This window comes from Dermacentor variabilis, chromosome 1, assembly GCF_050947875.1.
Source record: "Dermacentor variabilis isolate Ectoservices chromosome 1, ASM5094787v1, whole genome shotgun sequence".
Taxonomy (NCBI): Eukaryota; Metazoa; Arthropoda; class Arachnida; order Ixodida; family Ixodidae; genus Dermacentor; species Dermacentor variabilis.
The window spans coordinates 61,271,526-61,288,044 of NC_134568.1; the positions used below are offsets into that span (position 1 = coordinate 61,271,526).

General features: G+C 50.1%; 1 protein-coding gene across 7 annotated transcripts in view; it reads right to left on the reverse strand.

The window, feature by feature from the left end:
* Positions 1 to 16,519, reverse strand: part of sv (paired box protein shaven) — a 244,571-nt gene that overhangs the window by 24,630 nt on the left and 203,422 nt on the right. For 6 of the 7 annotated variants that reach the window (XM_075687997.1, XM_075687984.1, XM_075687991.1 and 3 more), the window contains 2 exons: positions 11,072 to 11,187; positions 9,223 to 9,469 (listed from right to left, as the gene is read on the reverse strand). In XM_075687997.1, the coding sequence (XP_075544112.1) occupies positions 9,223 to 9,469; positions 11,072 to 11,187 (363 nt within the window). Of the gene's footprint in view, positions 1 to 7,051; positions 7,708 to 9,222; positions 9,470 to 11,071; positions 11,188 to 16,519 lie in introns of those variants that run through there. The other variant, XM_075688013.1, reaches the window with a different exon arrangement.

Sequence of the window (16,519 nt, forward strand, 5' to 3'; positions counted from 1 at the left end):
GACACGCGCTTGCACTTGCGCTATGCAGGGCGAAAACTGGACGGTCTATAGCCTATAGCGTCCGGCTCAGTCAGCGTGACCGGCTTGGCACAGCTGGAGCGGGAATAGAACATGTCCTATTCCACGCCATAACAGCTCGACCAAGGTATGTACGTACATCGCGCCTAGCTTGGTTAGCCGGAAGCATGCTAGCCTATACAGTTTGGGTGCACTGATGCGAACGTGCTGATTTTCCGCCTTCGCAAAGCAAAAGAGCGCTCGCTCGCCGCGCCCTTGTGCGCATGTTGCGGGCCCCGTTCAAAGCGCCAAGCTATACAGGGGTCAAAGTTTCAGCGATCCTGCCGTCACTGGCGTGATGTATCCAATTTTGCCGGCCGCTGCCTGACACGCTGGAAACTCCGGACCACCTTTATATCCGCGCCTTCCACAACCGTCGCGCCAAATCGCCTAATCGAGCCGATGACGGCGGCGTGCATGATGTCCCACTAGCCAGTGATGAATGGCAAAAAATAGTAAGAAATGAAAGCAATCGCTACAGTTTAGGACTCCATCTTCTGTTTTCAATAGAATGTGACAGATTACGTTCAGCTTTTAGAAACAGAATCCTTAATATTCGGTTATTTCTGTCTCTTGCATACATCGGTAAGCATGTGCTTGTGTACGGCCTGCTCCACGTATAGTTGCGCGAGAATCGAATGACATAATCGAGTCGAAACCTGAATTACCACTCAGATGCGCGTTTGTACAAACCTACCATCAAGAATAGTTCCCGTGTGCCATTGTCACTCCAAAACGACCCTTTAATTGGTAGCATACATCGAGTCGTGCATATCCCTCTGTGCACGCTTCAAGATAAGTTGAGACCCGCTCATGGTTAACGCGCGCCACTTAATTACCGGTATGTATTCATGTCTTTCTATCTCTCGGTGCTAACATATTTGTTCGCACGGTAATATAGCAAAGTTTCTTTTCCCTTTTTTTTTTCCTTTTTTTCCAGGCGACGAGGAAAAATAAATTCAGCGGGACCGTAATGGCTGTAATTTACCTCAGTGCACTTCGACTATAAACATCTCGCGTCTGGTCGCACCAAGTATCCGTTCGCAACAGCACCGAATTTTCGCTCTAATCAGGCAAAAATAACCGCTCTGTTACCCCATGCACTCACCCTCACGCCCTCCCCTACAAACACACGCGCTCCCTCCGCGCTTCAAGAGCGCGCCTCAAAGCGCAGACGATCTGTGATTAGCCGGAGAGGCGAGCCTAATGCGACGGCGCCTCGGGAGAGGCAATCGCGAGTGGGCGCTGGGCCGCCGACGTGCGCGTGCTTATCTTCAGCCCAGCCCGATCGTCACGGGAAGCTTCCGATGGCGCAAGATGTTCGCGGGCCTCTTTCTTCGCTAGCGCAACAAGCAGCCCGCGACTCGGGACAAATGAGCCATTCTTGCTTAGAGGCTCGCGCCCCAACCCTCACGCTCACCAAGCCCCTCGAACGTCATTCATAATCGGGGAAGAAGCAAGCCGTCCCTGCCTGCCTCCCCGCTGCCTTCCGGCCAGTGGCCTGTAACGAACTTCATCAACGTTCATCGCCTTCTGTTCTCTCGCCCTTTCTTTTGTTTCGATACAAACGCGTCAGAGACGCAATTGAACTGTGGTTAGAGAGCACTGGCTAGATATCAAATGTTCCCTGGTGCTTGCCTTTCGTTTTCTTCCCTTCCAGATATTGAGTCGTTTCTGAAGCTTCCTTTAAGCAAAGTATGAATCAACGCAGATACGCTATTAGAGAAAGATGGCGAGGACTCCCCCCCCCCTTCCCCTCCCCCTATTTTCCCACTTTCTTTTTTCTTTCTTAAAGCTCGTCTTCCTATAAGTAACCCTCTCTTTCTGTTCTCCTTCGACACTTAGAGGCCCGAACACGCGCTGTTACGGCATGCATGGGCTTCTCTATGTGTGCGACCATACAGGAATAACGAGAGAGCGAACTCCCAGACGAAAGGAGTGAAAGAGAAGAAAATAGTGCAATGAATAAAGAAAAATCCCGAGAGAACAAAACTAATAGAAATAAGACCGGGCTTGCTGAACAGTAGTCGTTCTTATCTCAAAATTTCAGCAGGTTTTCGGGAATTAAAGAGGCTCAAGTCATTTGTTAGTGGCTCCTCTGCGCGGAAGTGCGCACAGTTCGCCGAGTTTGGCCCGCTGATAAACGGGTCGGTTCCTGATGACCTCTCCATTAGCCGGCGCTCTCTAAAGACCCGGCTACCGCTTGAGAACCCTTTCGGTGCGAAGCGCTGGCTGCTTGCAACTCCCCCCCCCCCCCCCTTCACTCCCACCTCTTCTTTTTCTAACTTTTCTTTTTACTTTCATTGTGAAACTCCTATTTTTTTTATTTACTTTTTTATTTACTGTCCTTTTCCAAAGCCTTTATTCGCCTGACCTTTTGCGCGCACTTTCACGCATATCTTATCCTTTCTTCACTTAATTTTACTTTGATTTTCAGCGCGTCGTTGCAAGCAAAAAATTTGCAGCGTTACATTTTCTTCCTTTTTGAAACGTCAATCATCTCGGGAGTTCTACGCGGTGCATGTGCTTATCGCCTTTTACTTTCCTTGATCTAAATTTGCAAATGGTGTTATCAGCGTTGTAATTGATGTTTCAAACTTGTGAAACTCGGTATATACTGCACCCTTATTGGCGTATAAAGAAAGCGCAGAGGAGATGCATGAAGCAGCAGTTTCCTTTCGCGAGCGATCGTGTATACATTCAGTGATGGGTAACCAGGCTGGTGTTTAACCGAAATTATGATGTGGTTCAGTAATTGCTCGAGGGGAATATCATATATATATATATATATATATATATATATATATATATATATATATATATATATATATATATATATACATATACATATATACAGGAAGAAGTGAGTGTATTGAATAAGATACCTCCTTTCCGACTTAGGAGTGCCACCGAGAAAGCCCGCATATTTCGCAACAAATTTGTTATACCAGAGCGGTAGACACGACCAGCTTCGTCTCCGCGATGTACTTGCTTGGTCGACAAAAATGAAATGAGGAGAACGGATCACGAAATGTTGGGCGCACTATATACGACTCCCTAGTATTCTCGATTACATTAAGCTTTCGGCAAGAAATGAAGTTGCAGGCTCGTTCGTTTTCTTTCTTTTTTTTCTTTGAGTGACCTTGTCCACATGTCCTACATAAACGAAAGGTTGTGACACGTAGATACCTGGAATCAGTGCAAACCCGACAGGTTTTGAGATGCTACGTTACAATTTAGAGTCTGCATATTTGGCATCTCGGCTCGTCTCCAGATGTAAGCAGCGTACGAAGATCTCCCCATTACGTTCACATTGAACTGGAAAACGGTGCATCAATGCGTGCCACCTGCATTTGTATACATACATGTCGCATGAATGTGCGCATAGACTGACTGCTGAAACGAAAATTTGTCATTGGATATTCAAGAACTCTACCTGACGTTAAAAATCAACTTCGTCACACTGCACTGTTCTCCACTTTCGCAGCCCGCGCGCGCTATATTGAGAGAGACATGAAATTGCGTGTATTTTTTTTCTATTTTGTTTCATCGATTAAATACCACTAATTCCCAGCCAACCAAATCATTAATAGTACACAACAGGCGCATGCGCGTTGAGCACAGCCCTATAAGTAAACCCTGGCAACGTCGAAAGCAAGGTGGAAAAGAGAGAAGGCCATCTGTCGCCACTGCGGTGATCCAATTATCCGCACACGAGCGCCCGTTGCAGAATAATGACAACAATAATAAGTAAGAACGCATAAGATCATGCGATGCCTCGGACACGGCAGCTGACGCCACCGCCGACGCACGCGCGCGTTATACAGCGTGTACGCTTCGCTGCGCTACGAGATCGCGTCGAAAAAGGCGGGTCGCTATCGCGAGCTCGGCGCACGCAGCGCGCGTGCCGCGTTTCCGAGATCACCGCATAGTGCGCGGCCGTGCACTTGCGGCTCGGCGCTCAACATTCGACGCGGAGGCGGGGGGGGGGGGGGGGGGACATGCACGAAAGAAAAGAACGCAGACAAGTTGGACAGCATCGGCGCTCATGACAGTTACACGCAGTTAGCGCATGCGCGGCGTCCCAACAACGTGAATAGCGAAGGACTGCGTCATGCCGCACGTATACAGGCTGGAAAACAAACATATGCACCAGCGTCCGCTTTCTCTTACACAGGCCCGCAAGCTTTTCTTTTTTCTTTGTCCTTTCCCAATCGTGAAAGGGCGATTAGTTCTGGGAGGGACCGGACAATTGTCTCTGCGAAACTCTTCCCACGAAAAAAATTCTGCTCCCGTTTTCTGGTCGTCGCGCGGCGTTTTACGCTCCGCTAATCGAGCCACGGTGTTGCCGCGCCCGCCGCCGTTATCGCTCAACACAGCGCTTCTACGGAATATATAAAACGAAAGGCCGGCGCCAAAGATGCCGCCCGCGATAGCGGCGCTGGATGGCGTCAGCAATGTAAGTGTATGCTACACGCGCTCGCGCTTGGTCGACGAGCACGTTGACGCGGTCATTCTGCCGAGCAGCTCGTGTGGCGATCTGCACGAGGGGCCGAGTGAAACGAGCGTCGTGCTGTGCATGTTCAACTTGAACTACGCGTGCGCCGGAGCTGTGGCGTGTCGCAACAGTGCGATATGCGCGGCCCCTGCGTAGGCGCAGCTATAAACGCGCGAGCCCTACATTCGAGGCATTTCTGGATACGTCACTAGCGTCTCTAAGCCTTTCTTGAAAGCTTAGTCACCATTGTACTGTTGTCGCAGGGATGAAACTGTCCAAAAACTCGTTATGTATGTGGCGCGAACACTTGTCTCCAGATCGGTCAAGCGCACAATTAACCGTGACGCGGCCGTTGTCACTTGCTCCATTCGGGGCTAACATCGGCAAACTCATCTCTAGACTTTTCTTTCCCAAACCTCGCAGCGCGTCGGATTCGGTACACATGTGGTTGGCGCGGCGGGCCTCTCGCCACCACCTCGAACTGCAAGCAAGCGCTTCATCGTGCACGCGAGACGAAAGCATCAAAAGATGGCATGGCACACTGGCGATGCTAACCTTGCGGAAGCGCTCGTTCCGAAGGGGGCTTCCCTTCTGGACGCGCGAGGCGCGAACCGTGGAGGGTTCGGCGGCCGCCTCTCCTGTCTCCGCGCACGGCTGCAGTAGGCCGCAGCCGCCGACTATTTTGGTGGCAATCGGCTCAAACTTCGCGGAATCGGAGTCAGCGGTACCAAAAATGCCCGCGTGTGCGCGCAGAAAAGGCTCAAATATTTACGTCTGGCGCGTGTTTTCTTACCAGGAACTCACGGGTAAACAGATTCCCGGCCCGTGGTTCTCAATGACGCGAACAAAGCGTTATAAGCCTTGCTTTTGTTGCTTGCGTTTCTCCTTCTTTTGTCGCCCCCCATCCCTCCATCACCTCGCGCACGTCGTAGCGCGAGGAGCGTGTGCATGTATGTAGGAGCGTGGTCTTCGTGGTCTCGCCGAGTTTTGCCCCCCTCGCGGTTCGGTCACTGTACGCAAGCATGCAGAGCGACCAGCGCGCGCACAACGTGGCTCGCTTATTTCACAGCGCGCCCGCTCGACGCTTGGGCGTTGCGGACACGGTCGGAGAACGCTCGCGCTGGGACAGCACAACGCGCCATCTCTTTTTTCCTGTCCCTGCCTCTTTTTTTCTTTCGGTGAGATATGCGCGTCGGGTCCGCGCGCAGGAAATGCAAACGATCGTGTTCGCAGAATGCGCGCCCCGAAAGGCGCTGAGACGAGCGAGCGAGCAAACTTTCGGGAGCAGCTTGAGCACAGCTTGCCTACATACAGTGGGAACGGCGATCGCTTCATGGAAGCTCGCGCTGTTCCTCGCTGCACCGACTCACTCCCACCGGGAGTCAACAAGGCGGCTAGCTTCCGTGTCTTCATCTGTTCTCACTAACATGAACTTTGGCTTGGCTGCAGTGAGGCTAACACGCGAGCGAGCGCGGTGCTGAAAAAAAAAAAAAAAAGGCGGCACCGCGCTGTAAGCAAGCTGAGGTGGCTTTAATGCCATTAGCGACCCGGGCAGTGGAAGATTGCTTTGGTGCCTTACAGTGGTTCCTTCGTTCAGTTCAGTTTAGTCATCGCGTGAGCGTCCTTATTTAGTTTCCGTTTCTTGTTCAGCCGTTGAGGAATTCGGCACTCGGCTTGAAAGAGAATTTCATCTATAGCCAGTTGTGGTGCTCATAGAGCAAGCATCTGCGCTGCCCATTATAGTTATGCGAGCACACTGCTGCCGAACCTCTATAGGATGCAAATAAAGTACCCAGCCAACCGCAGGTCATTTAATAAGTGGCTTATATAAACAACAACATTTGTAACAATATCTTCACGTTTGCGCAGAAGCCCTATCGTTCACATCGGTACAACCGTGATGGAGGACAGATACACGATTAGAGCGCAGGAGGAATGACAAAAGGACTTTGATAACTGAATCGGCAAACCGAAAAATTCCCCGTTTCATGAGCAATTCTGGAGGCAATATCTTACGCTCTGAAATCATGTTGTATACTAAAAAAACTATGTAGAAACTTGTGACGCAAACATTTCACAGGTGTGCGCGCCATAACTCCTGGTATCAACGCAAAATTAGAAGGTCAGCTCTTGAATTTAACGTCCACGCCACGTGCATTCACAGTATTTCAGGTAGGGAATGAACACCCAAGACGACATCACCGACAGCTGACAACTTGCAGCTTTCTGTGGATAACCCCGCATTAATGGACCGCCCCCCACGCTCCTTTTATTTTTATTTTCCAGATAACTGATTCGTTTTCGACAACTAACTCTGTTAAGACACGTCTGGTTGAAACCAGAAACCAGACATTTAACATGATTTTCGGTTGAATCCAGCAACCAGACAGTGAAACCAGACTTTGAACATGTCTGGTTTCACTTCCCGCTTTCGCAATTCTCCTGACTTGAGCGCATATACTCGTACATCAAAACAAAGCTGTAATTTCCACTAAGGGTGGCATCCCCTACACTCTTTATTGTTATAGCCACGATGACGCAGATTCGCCATATTATAGAAACAAGGAATACAAGTTATAGGCCGTTTCTGCGACCCTCAACACCGCAAGGGTATTAACAAAAAGCAATTCCCGAAAGTAATGCTTACAAAACCAGCCCCTTCAAAGGCATTTTTTTAAAATGAAACGGAGGACACAATAACTTGCCGCCATTAGCTGCATTGCTTGCAATGGCTATGTCCTGCTTAACCCGAAGCCTTTTGCTTGCCACTAACAGACAACCATCAGTCGTAATATCAAGCTCCATATGGACCAATTTGTTCCGTAAGAAAATATCAATCAAGTTCTGCTAGCGTTCTCTTCCTTAATTCTGTAACCCATTTACGTCCTTGTACCCCAGTTTCTTATACGCCAAGTACGAACACGCGATAATGTCCTGCTCAGTGCAGCGAAACAAAGTATATTACGTATAACGCGGGCATAGACGCATAGATGACCTCCCCAAATCCATGTGCAGTTGCAGTTAGTACCTTAAAAAAATGAATAGAAGGTTTTGAAAGGGACGTCAAGAAGAGCGAGTTAGTAAAAGTGGTGCCTCCAGCCGTCGTCATGAGTGCAGAGTCCCGTCACCTCCGGCAGCAGAGTATTGGTGCGCTGTGCAAAGTATTACGCGCGCAAAAGCAGCCGGTGAACAGAGGCGATTCCAGCGCTCCATCCACACGAAAAAGGCGAAGAGAAAAGAGACGAGCGAGAGACTTGACGCTTGTGGACGCAAGTGCAACGCAGAGCGCCCGCTTTCATTTCGTGCAAATAATTTGTTCCGCAGGCATTCCTTTGTTTTTTTTTTTTTTTTTTTAGCCGCACCTGGCTGTGGGAGCGGCAACCGGTGTGTACGAAACGCCTGTTTAAATAACTTGTTACATGTGTTTAATCACAGGTATGAGGCCTGGTCTCTGAGTTGCACTCGTGAAATTTTGGGCATAAACCACAGAAAGGTCAGGTTCAAGCGAGTAGGAGCACACTCCTTCTCGCCTTTACCTGCTCTAGCTATTGCACTCATGCAAGCTAAAAACCTGTGCGGAACTTTCGCTCTCAGACTGCACCATTAAGTAGGTCCCGAGACATCCTTAAATATGCCTAAATCCTAAATCCTTAAATCCTAAATCCTTAAACTGCGAATGTTGACGCCGTGGTCGTCGAAGAGAGAACAAGTGGTCGACATTTCCTCCTTAACGAAACAGCTCAGGAAAGTGAAGTCGTCTCCATTAAGCAAGTTATTTATGTAGGGTTTTATGGCGCGAAAGCAACTGAGGCTATGATGCACCAACCACAATGGCAATTTGGCAATTAGGCAAGGATACGAACCGTATTACTTCTGCACTTGTAAAAATAATATTTATTTGTGAAATCTGCTGTATTGCGTCGCAACTTGCTATTCCTTCAATTGTTATTTTAGAGAGCAATTTTTACAGTTTGCAGAGTCAATGGCTTGTTATAAATTGTTCCATGGCGTTATCTGTCGGCGAGTAACTATACGACGAATCTATAGTCAATCTCTTTTTGCTATCTTTCGTTATCTCATCCCAGTAAAGCTCGTAAAACAGTAGCCAGAGAGAGCAGTTTCTTCCTTTCTCTTTTTCTTTCTTATTTTTATTTCTTAGAACGGTCAGTCTAATTGTAGAGGATGTTTGCTTTGTAAGGAATCGGCATGCTTAATGGTGCAGTCTTGGACTTATCGGCTGAATATTGACCTCCTGTCCTGGGACTGGGAGCCACTGGTTGGTTTGTTGACGCTGAACAGATTACCAGAGATAAAAAATGCATTTGGGATTTTCTTCTTTTTTTTGTGTGTGTGTGAAAGCTTTAAAGCAAGCGCAAAAACCATCCATTCGAAAATATTTCTTTTCAGACGTAAACGGGTGTCAAACTAAATTCAAAATGCGTTTCGTATAGCGCATATTTTTGGCGTCAGAGGTCTCACCATGCAATGGAGGTACAATTTACGAGGCTGGCGTGCTGGGTTTTCGGAGTCATTTTTTCGCTGTCATCAAACCAACCATTGATTCGCTGTCACAGATCGAGTGAGTCGTCCACGAACGTGCGCCTCAAACACGCCGGCGTACAGACCACACACGCGTATGACGGGGCCACAAGGGCCTCCTCACTTACCGAGGGGTGGCGAGTAGACGGCGGTGGACTGCGAGTTGATGGTGGTCATCGCGACGTCGTATTCGGCCGTCTGCTTCTCCGCTGACGACACCACGGGGCTGAAAGCCTGCTCGAAGGCGGCGCCTTGCGATGGGGGTGCGGGCTGGGACGCCTGAGACGTCAGGTGGTGATAGGGCGACCCGTTGCTCGTTGGCAGGTCCGCCATGCCGGCCTTCAGTTCGTCCTGCTTTGTCCACTTGGCCCACATCTGCGGGTGGGCAGACAAGTTAGGCGCGCGTGAACACCCCGTTGAAGGGGCAGCCAACTCCCATCCCACCTCCCCTAATAAGAAAGGAACTGAACCAAAGTTCATTACCGCACGCGTCTACAGCGCCTGACCCAACAAAGAATATGCGCCTTTCGGCCACCATGCAGATGCAGTGACAGCAGCACTGTGTCAGCGCAGCGGCAGGTGCCCACAAGAGTAGTAAACTGAGCTCAGACTGGTTTACTTGCAGCGAAAACTTCGCGGGTTTACCCGACAGTGTTAAACGAAACGCAACGTGACTGCCAGCGTGCGTAACGCCGCGAGGCCTTTGCGCGTGAATGCAGTCAGTGAGACACTCCGATTCTCTGCGAGCAGTATAGACAGACGCTTTATAGCTTGCATGCAGTCACGCTCAAGAGCATCGCAGACATCGTCACTAGCTTCCGCGGAACCGCGGCGTTGCGTGTAACTGCTCAGTATCAAACGGGGTAACGATTGCTTGAATAGCTCCACGAAAGAGCACCGGCGAAATGTATGCTGCCTGTCGCCGTTCGTCATGTCGCACATGCCTAGTTCGGCGTCATGGGCATGTGTCCTGTTAGCTAAAGTGCTCGATTTGTGCCGTATAATGCATACCCGCCGCTTGTATGCCGTGGGTAGACTTAGACCAGTACGGCGGCATGCAGATATGGAGTGATCGTTTGATGTCTTATCCCAGTGGAGAGGAATTACGAGCTCTATAACTTCGCTGAAGTTCAACCGACTCGACGTCGGCGTTTTGTCAAGGCATGAATTGTATGATAGCTTTGGAAAGTGGCTACTCCAGCAACTCGACTCCAGTGCTTGACTGTAGGACTCATAATACACTGCCGAATCCTTGGAAGTATATAGCCTCAGTTTTTATTGGTTCAGAAAGTTATACGCCATCGCCATGGGCTATCTGAAGTCAACAGACTTGGGTGGCCGCCTATAGACACGTTCTGCACATTTTCCCATGCACATAAATTTTCGGTTCTGTGGCCTCCTCTTCTATGATTTATTTATTTATTTATTTATTGTTTCTTGCTCCTTTAATAGCATAAGGCAGTATGCATGTTTCGTTAAATGTCTTTGTTTGCTTTCGGTTGCCTTTACTCTAAATAAGGTTTACACCCTTTGGGTTGTATTTTGTCCCCAAACAATAATCGTCATCTGTTTTGCCTGCATTTCCTTTAACACTGCGAGCCCGGTACTTAGTCACGAACAGCTTGCGCGTTATCTGCTTGACACAGCATTCTCGACAGGAAATTAGCGAGCGCCGAGTTTTCAAGAGAGGAAATGCAAGCAAGGCAGATGACGATTATTGTTTGAGGACAAGATAAGCCGCAAAGGGTGTAAACTTTCTTTAGAGTGTTCTCTACCGCATAAATTTGACGGTAACAAAATATGTTTAGAAAAGTGAAATCATTTGAATTTATAAATGCTGCGCTTTGAAACCGAACCACGCTTCATTACTTGCGAATCCTACACGCAAAAAAATTAAGCTCTATATAGCTGAGTACGCAAGCGGGTAATGAACGCGATCAGTCTCAACAAGACGTCATAGTGGAACACAGGACTCACGTTGGGACTTAGGTTGGAGTAGATCTGCTCGCCGTTGTACTGCGCCCTGGAACGTTTAACTTCATCTTCGTGGATTCCGTGGTCACCGTTCATGTCTCGCGCCGAGTCGCCGTGCACTGCGAAACAAACATGGGCGTTTTATACAAGGTACGAGGTCGGCAGGCGTGCCAGTTTAATGCAACTTTTTATAGAGTGTTGTGTTATTGCAGCCTTGCAAGGTGCTTTACTGACAACGCAGATCAGTATGAAACCCGTCAAGTTTTAATCCGGCTTCGCAAGGTAGTCGATGCCAGGATTCATAGCGCTCAAGCGGCTGCGAAGTTCGAGCTTGCATCAATGCAAGTAACGGCACACATGGCTAAAACATGAATAAATAAAGGATACATCTGCGGCGACTGGAATCCTGTCCAAGTCATCAGTTGTTTCTTGCTACGCTTATAGGTTAGCTAATTAATAACGAGAATGTCTAATCAAATTCCTAATTACTGAAGTGTCAACTATAGTAAGCACTCTGACACGTTGAGAAACACCTTAATTAAGTGTCTCTGACGATGTGCAAAATGCATCAGTGGCATACTTCATTGAGTGAACAACTATACTGAAGAATAATACTACAATTTTCGCTTGTGAGCGTAAGACGTATGTGCAACTGTGTTGGCTGTCTAGCAGAAAGTGGTCTTACGAAATAGCCTTCAAGATTTAATTCAAAAGCAAACATTAACGTATAGTTAATACTGTCCATCATTGAATAACCCCTTTGGATACGCATGCGTGCCTCATACTCCTCAAGGCCACGTAATCTGCTTCTATATAAAGCTCATGGGAAAAGTTTCCCTGCTGAAGTACCGCAATAACAACATAATCCAAGCTTGTTTCTTTTCTTGTTTTTTAACCTAGCGACTCCCATCAGGAAAGAGGTTTTGACAAAAAGCAGCTGTCAGCCGAGAGCCAGCACCTCAATCACGCAATGGCGATAATGTTCGTGCAAAACTCTTTTTTTATTCAGTCTTGCGACGTATGCGCTGAACACGTGTCTTTCTGAAGGGCGCAATAGAAAATCAGATTGCGAGAGGGAGTCACAGAAGGAGAATAGAAAAGCCAAGTGACCGCCTACAGCAAAACGCAGACAGAACGCACGGGGTGAGGGAACAGAAAGAAAGATACGGTGCCGCTAATGCTTCCAACTAAATGGCGCGCGATATCGGCGCCCATGCACATACATGGAAAGCGTGGCGCCACAAAATGATGCCTGCTGGGGCGCTGGCGCATACTAGCACGTCGCTTGCTCCACGCACGAACTATAGTGGAGCTCGGTGGGAAACAAAAGAAGCGGACCCAACACGTGCATCTGCGCATGCGCATGTCTAATCAGCCCTCGAACAGGCGCCGCGTTTACGCAGGCAAACTGCACGCGGCCGAGCGCGCGCGCGCCCGAGTCGGGAAGTTGCGCCCCCTGGGAACCCGCGCCGGAACTATTGGCGGCCTCTGATAAGCACCGCGACCCGCTCTGGCCTTCGTTCTTTCTCCTCCAACGCAAGGGTTCTTTCTTCCCGCCCACCTCTTCCATCTTTTGTTTTCTTTTTTCATTTGTTTTGTTTCCTGTTACTACCAAGCATTTGTCTCCCTTTTACGTACTAACCGAAGGTTTTTATTTCGCCTCGTTTCTTTTCTGTCCCGTTTTTACCAGTTGCTCCTCCGTTGAAGACCTAGTTTCCCTAGTTCTTACCCGCCATGTAGCCTCTCGTATTGCTATCGTTCCTCTTCTTCCTTCGCTCGTTCTTGGCGCGCACCCGTGCTCTTACTTGGCCGCTGCCGCCCGGGGTTTTGATTGCACGTCGTATATGGAGACGCTGTTTTAAATCACTATAGATGACGTTCCCACCGCACGGCTTCCCAAAAGTGAGCCGCTGTACCGCGCACGGGCCCGGTTTAGTCTCGGACTCCTCTCGCGCGAATGCGCGGACGATCTCGGCAGCAACTTTTACAACGACAGAAGAAGAGCAAAAACAGTTACGTATACGAGGACGTTTATGCAGCCTTTGTGCAGCTTTCTTTTCCGTCTTCACCCACTACAGCCAACCTCCCTGCTTCCCCTAACCTTCGAAAATCCCGCACTCTCTTTCTTTATTATTTCTTAGATATGTTTTTTTTTTGCTCATTTCACTTCATTCGACGGCTCCCTTCTCTGCGGTCCTGTTTCTCAAATCCGCCTCTCAGGTGTTTCTTTTTACTACCTCCATTGTTATCATTACAATCATTTACTCGGCCCGCGCCGTCGTACCCTGGGGAACGTCATTTCATTCCTGCGGCGCACGAAAGGCCGATCGAGGCGCCGTAGTGTGCGCGCCGAAGCCGCTGAAGCGCGGAGCAGTAAAAGCCCGCGCTGCGGCATTCATATCGCGCGCGCGGCCCGAGCCCTATAGATGAAGAGCGATCGACGTGCCAACGCAGCCGCGGATAGCGGCGCTCTTGTTTTGCGGCTTTACTTCTCGTTCCATCCCCTATTCTGTGCGAACGCCAGAGCGCTTTGATTCGAAATGGAATTGGAGAGGAAAGCTCTTCGCCAGCCTGTGAGGGCCCCCGTGCGTTTCCTGTTATTTCGGAGAAGCTGCTTTCCCCCTGCTATACTTTTCTTCGTTTTGTATCCTCCTACACACCGGTGCGTCGGTACGAGAAATTTACGCTCGCAGCAGCCAAGAAAGTAACGATGTCATGTGACTTTTACAATCGCGGTATGCGTAAGCTATAGTTCGGTCGCTTCGTCATTGCTCCAAGAAGCTCGGTTCTCAGATAGAAATCCTACTAGGAAGGAAGCATGCTCGCTGCAGCCTTTGAACAGTCGTTTGTTTTCTTTCTCTTTTCCTTGTCATTTCTTTTTGTTTCCTGTTCGAAGACCACAGCCTGAAGCAATCCAATGGAATAGCTCCCTTTACTTGCAAAGCGCGTGGGCATACGAGTGAACAGCAAAGGTGCTCGTAATGTTTTTGTCCTGATGTGACTGTCAAAGACGCTGGCGTAGGTCTATATATATATCATATAGTGCTAAGGGCACACCGGCACTTTGTGTTTGCCTATCATAGGATGTACAGTTCTTACGACAACTTTTCGTCAGGTAACACACCACCGCACAAAGGTTGTTATAGACGCTTACGTCAGGAGCCCTCAGTGGTTGAAACAGTAACAGAGAGACGGGGAATACGAGAGACTTTCGCTACACTTCTTCTCGGACGTAGAGCACTTTTTTTTTTCCTCGCTAGCAGCAGCTACAGCTTGACCTGCGCGCACACGCCTGGTGAGTCTGAGGAGCGCCTCGCCGACGAGTCCTTGAAGAAGCGAGCGCGATCCCCCTTCGGTGCAGCCTGATGTCTCGCAAATAGCAGCCGCGCGCGAGCGCGCGCACGGGGCACAAAGCGGCCGCGTTGTCGCATCCGCGCAAACTCTGGCCGCCGCCTGCGAGGAGGGGAGCAGGGAGGAGAGGGAGCTGTTTTAGTCACACGCGGTTTGTGAAAGAGCGTGCCCCCACTGATGCACACGCGGGAGAAGGAGCGCCACTGAACCCGTGTGTACGCGCCGGCTTCGCGTGGCGAGGAGTGGCAGAGAGGAGACGTTAATTCCGAGCCGAGACCTCGGATGAACACCTTCGAGGAAGGGGCTCCCACCAGGAGTAGCGCCCCGAAGGAGCGACTAAGACGAAGAAGGATCGGAGAGGCATCTTTGCCACACACTTCGCAGGGCACTTCTTGCTGCTTAGCTCTCTTATGTCTTTGAGTCACCTAAAGCCGCCGTGTACAAGCAAAAGAAAGAGAATGAACTCGCTCCTTCAGTGCGGGCTACCGGGAGCAGGGTAACCATTGCTGCGAACTGAGAGACGAAGCAATGCTTACTCTGCTCCAGGTAGAAACAATGTCTAAGAGCATACGCAGCTCGCAGTACATGTTGTGAGCTCTGCAACTTTCCCACTCGAATGCAGTGTGGAGCGTAACGCTGAATACACTTGAGTCGCGACGATTACGCGCTCATGCTCTGGCTCTAGTGCAAGACGAGCTGCTCGTGCTCTGCGTCGACAGCCATCGAACAAGCATCTCCACATGAAAGCGCAACCCTACATCAGCATCCTTCGTTCTATTATATCAGCAGGCTGCGAAGAAGGCAGCATCTGCTGACCCCTCGGCACTTGCCACCTCGTGCGCCATGGCGTCGATATTCCTCCCACCTCGCGGGCCACGTGCTGAGGGGAGAGCAGGGCTCGGGGTCGCCCGCATGTTGGTGCGATCGCTCGTGGCGCTGTGACTACTCCGGAGCCGGTCGCTTCATTCAAGAGCAGGACAGAAGGTGACGGGGGCAACGCCTCACCGGTTTTCTCCCACGGCCGATACGCAAGGAGGGGACGCGGTGCGGCCCGCCAAAAGCGTGACGGCAGCCATACAGCGCAGCGCGCGCAGGTTTGATCGCACGCACGACGTGAACCTTGAGGCATAACGGCAGGGCGAGCGCAGCAGCGATGCACACGCGGCGCGCCTTATCACCCCGCTATGACGCGACCCGCCGCTTCGAATTGGGCCAATTTCGCGCCTGTCTGAGCACGCCGGACGAGCGGCTATCGTTCTTCGCGGCATTTCCCCTCTCGGGGGGTTTCTACGGCCATGCAATGTTACTCTTCGATGATTAGCGGAGCCGTGCGACGGTGAGCGGGCACCTCGTGGAAAGATGTTGGCTAATGTGAACGCTAGCTCGAGCAGCTCTAGCGTGATATACTGGCCATGCAGCCCTTGATGCGCCAAGTGCCCCTGTATTCATTTATTTCTGAAGAGGGAGACTACAGTTTCAGCAGGACGAGTTCATCTCTGCGCGGCGCGTGACATGCACTTGATGAGGAATGGCTGCCTTGATGCTCGCTTGTTCGGCACAGATTTTTGCTCACGAGTCGTTCCGATCACGTCCCGACGGAACGTTGTTAAGCGCAGCAATTACGTGAGAAAATCGGGACCGGGCAAGTTAGGTTTTGTTTTCATATATTCGGACACTCATATATTCAGGCAACACAATCAACACACGCATGATTTCAACAGAAAAGGACAAGAAAGACGACGGGATATTCTCATATAAATATATTGTACCTTTTCAGACGTCGCCCCATAAACGCCGCGTCGTGTAATTCTTCATCTGTAGTCAGTAAAGGAGAAGAACCGCCATACACTCGCTGTCGCAATATGCGGCGACAATCATCGAAGTGGGCGGGCATCACCAACACGCTTCTTCTCAGCCACGCGGGGCGCGCTCTCGCGTAATCTTCAACGCCCCGACTGCGTGTCTACTACGCACTCACACACACACACGAAGAGAGGGAGAGCGCCGGCCACTGAGCGCCGCGCAATGGCCTGTTCGCGGAGGCTTAGAGGTCGGCAGGAGCCTCGCCTTTATCGTGCTCCGCCCGCCGCGCGGACGCTA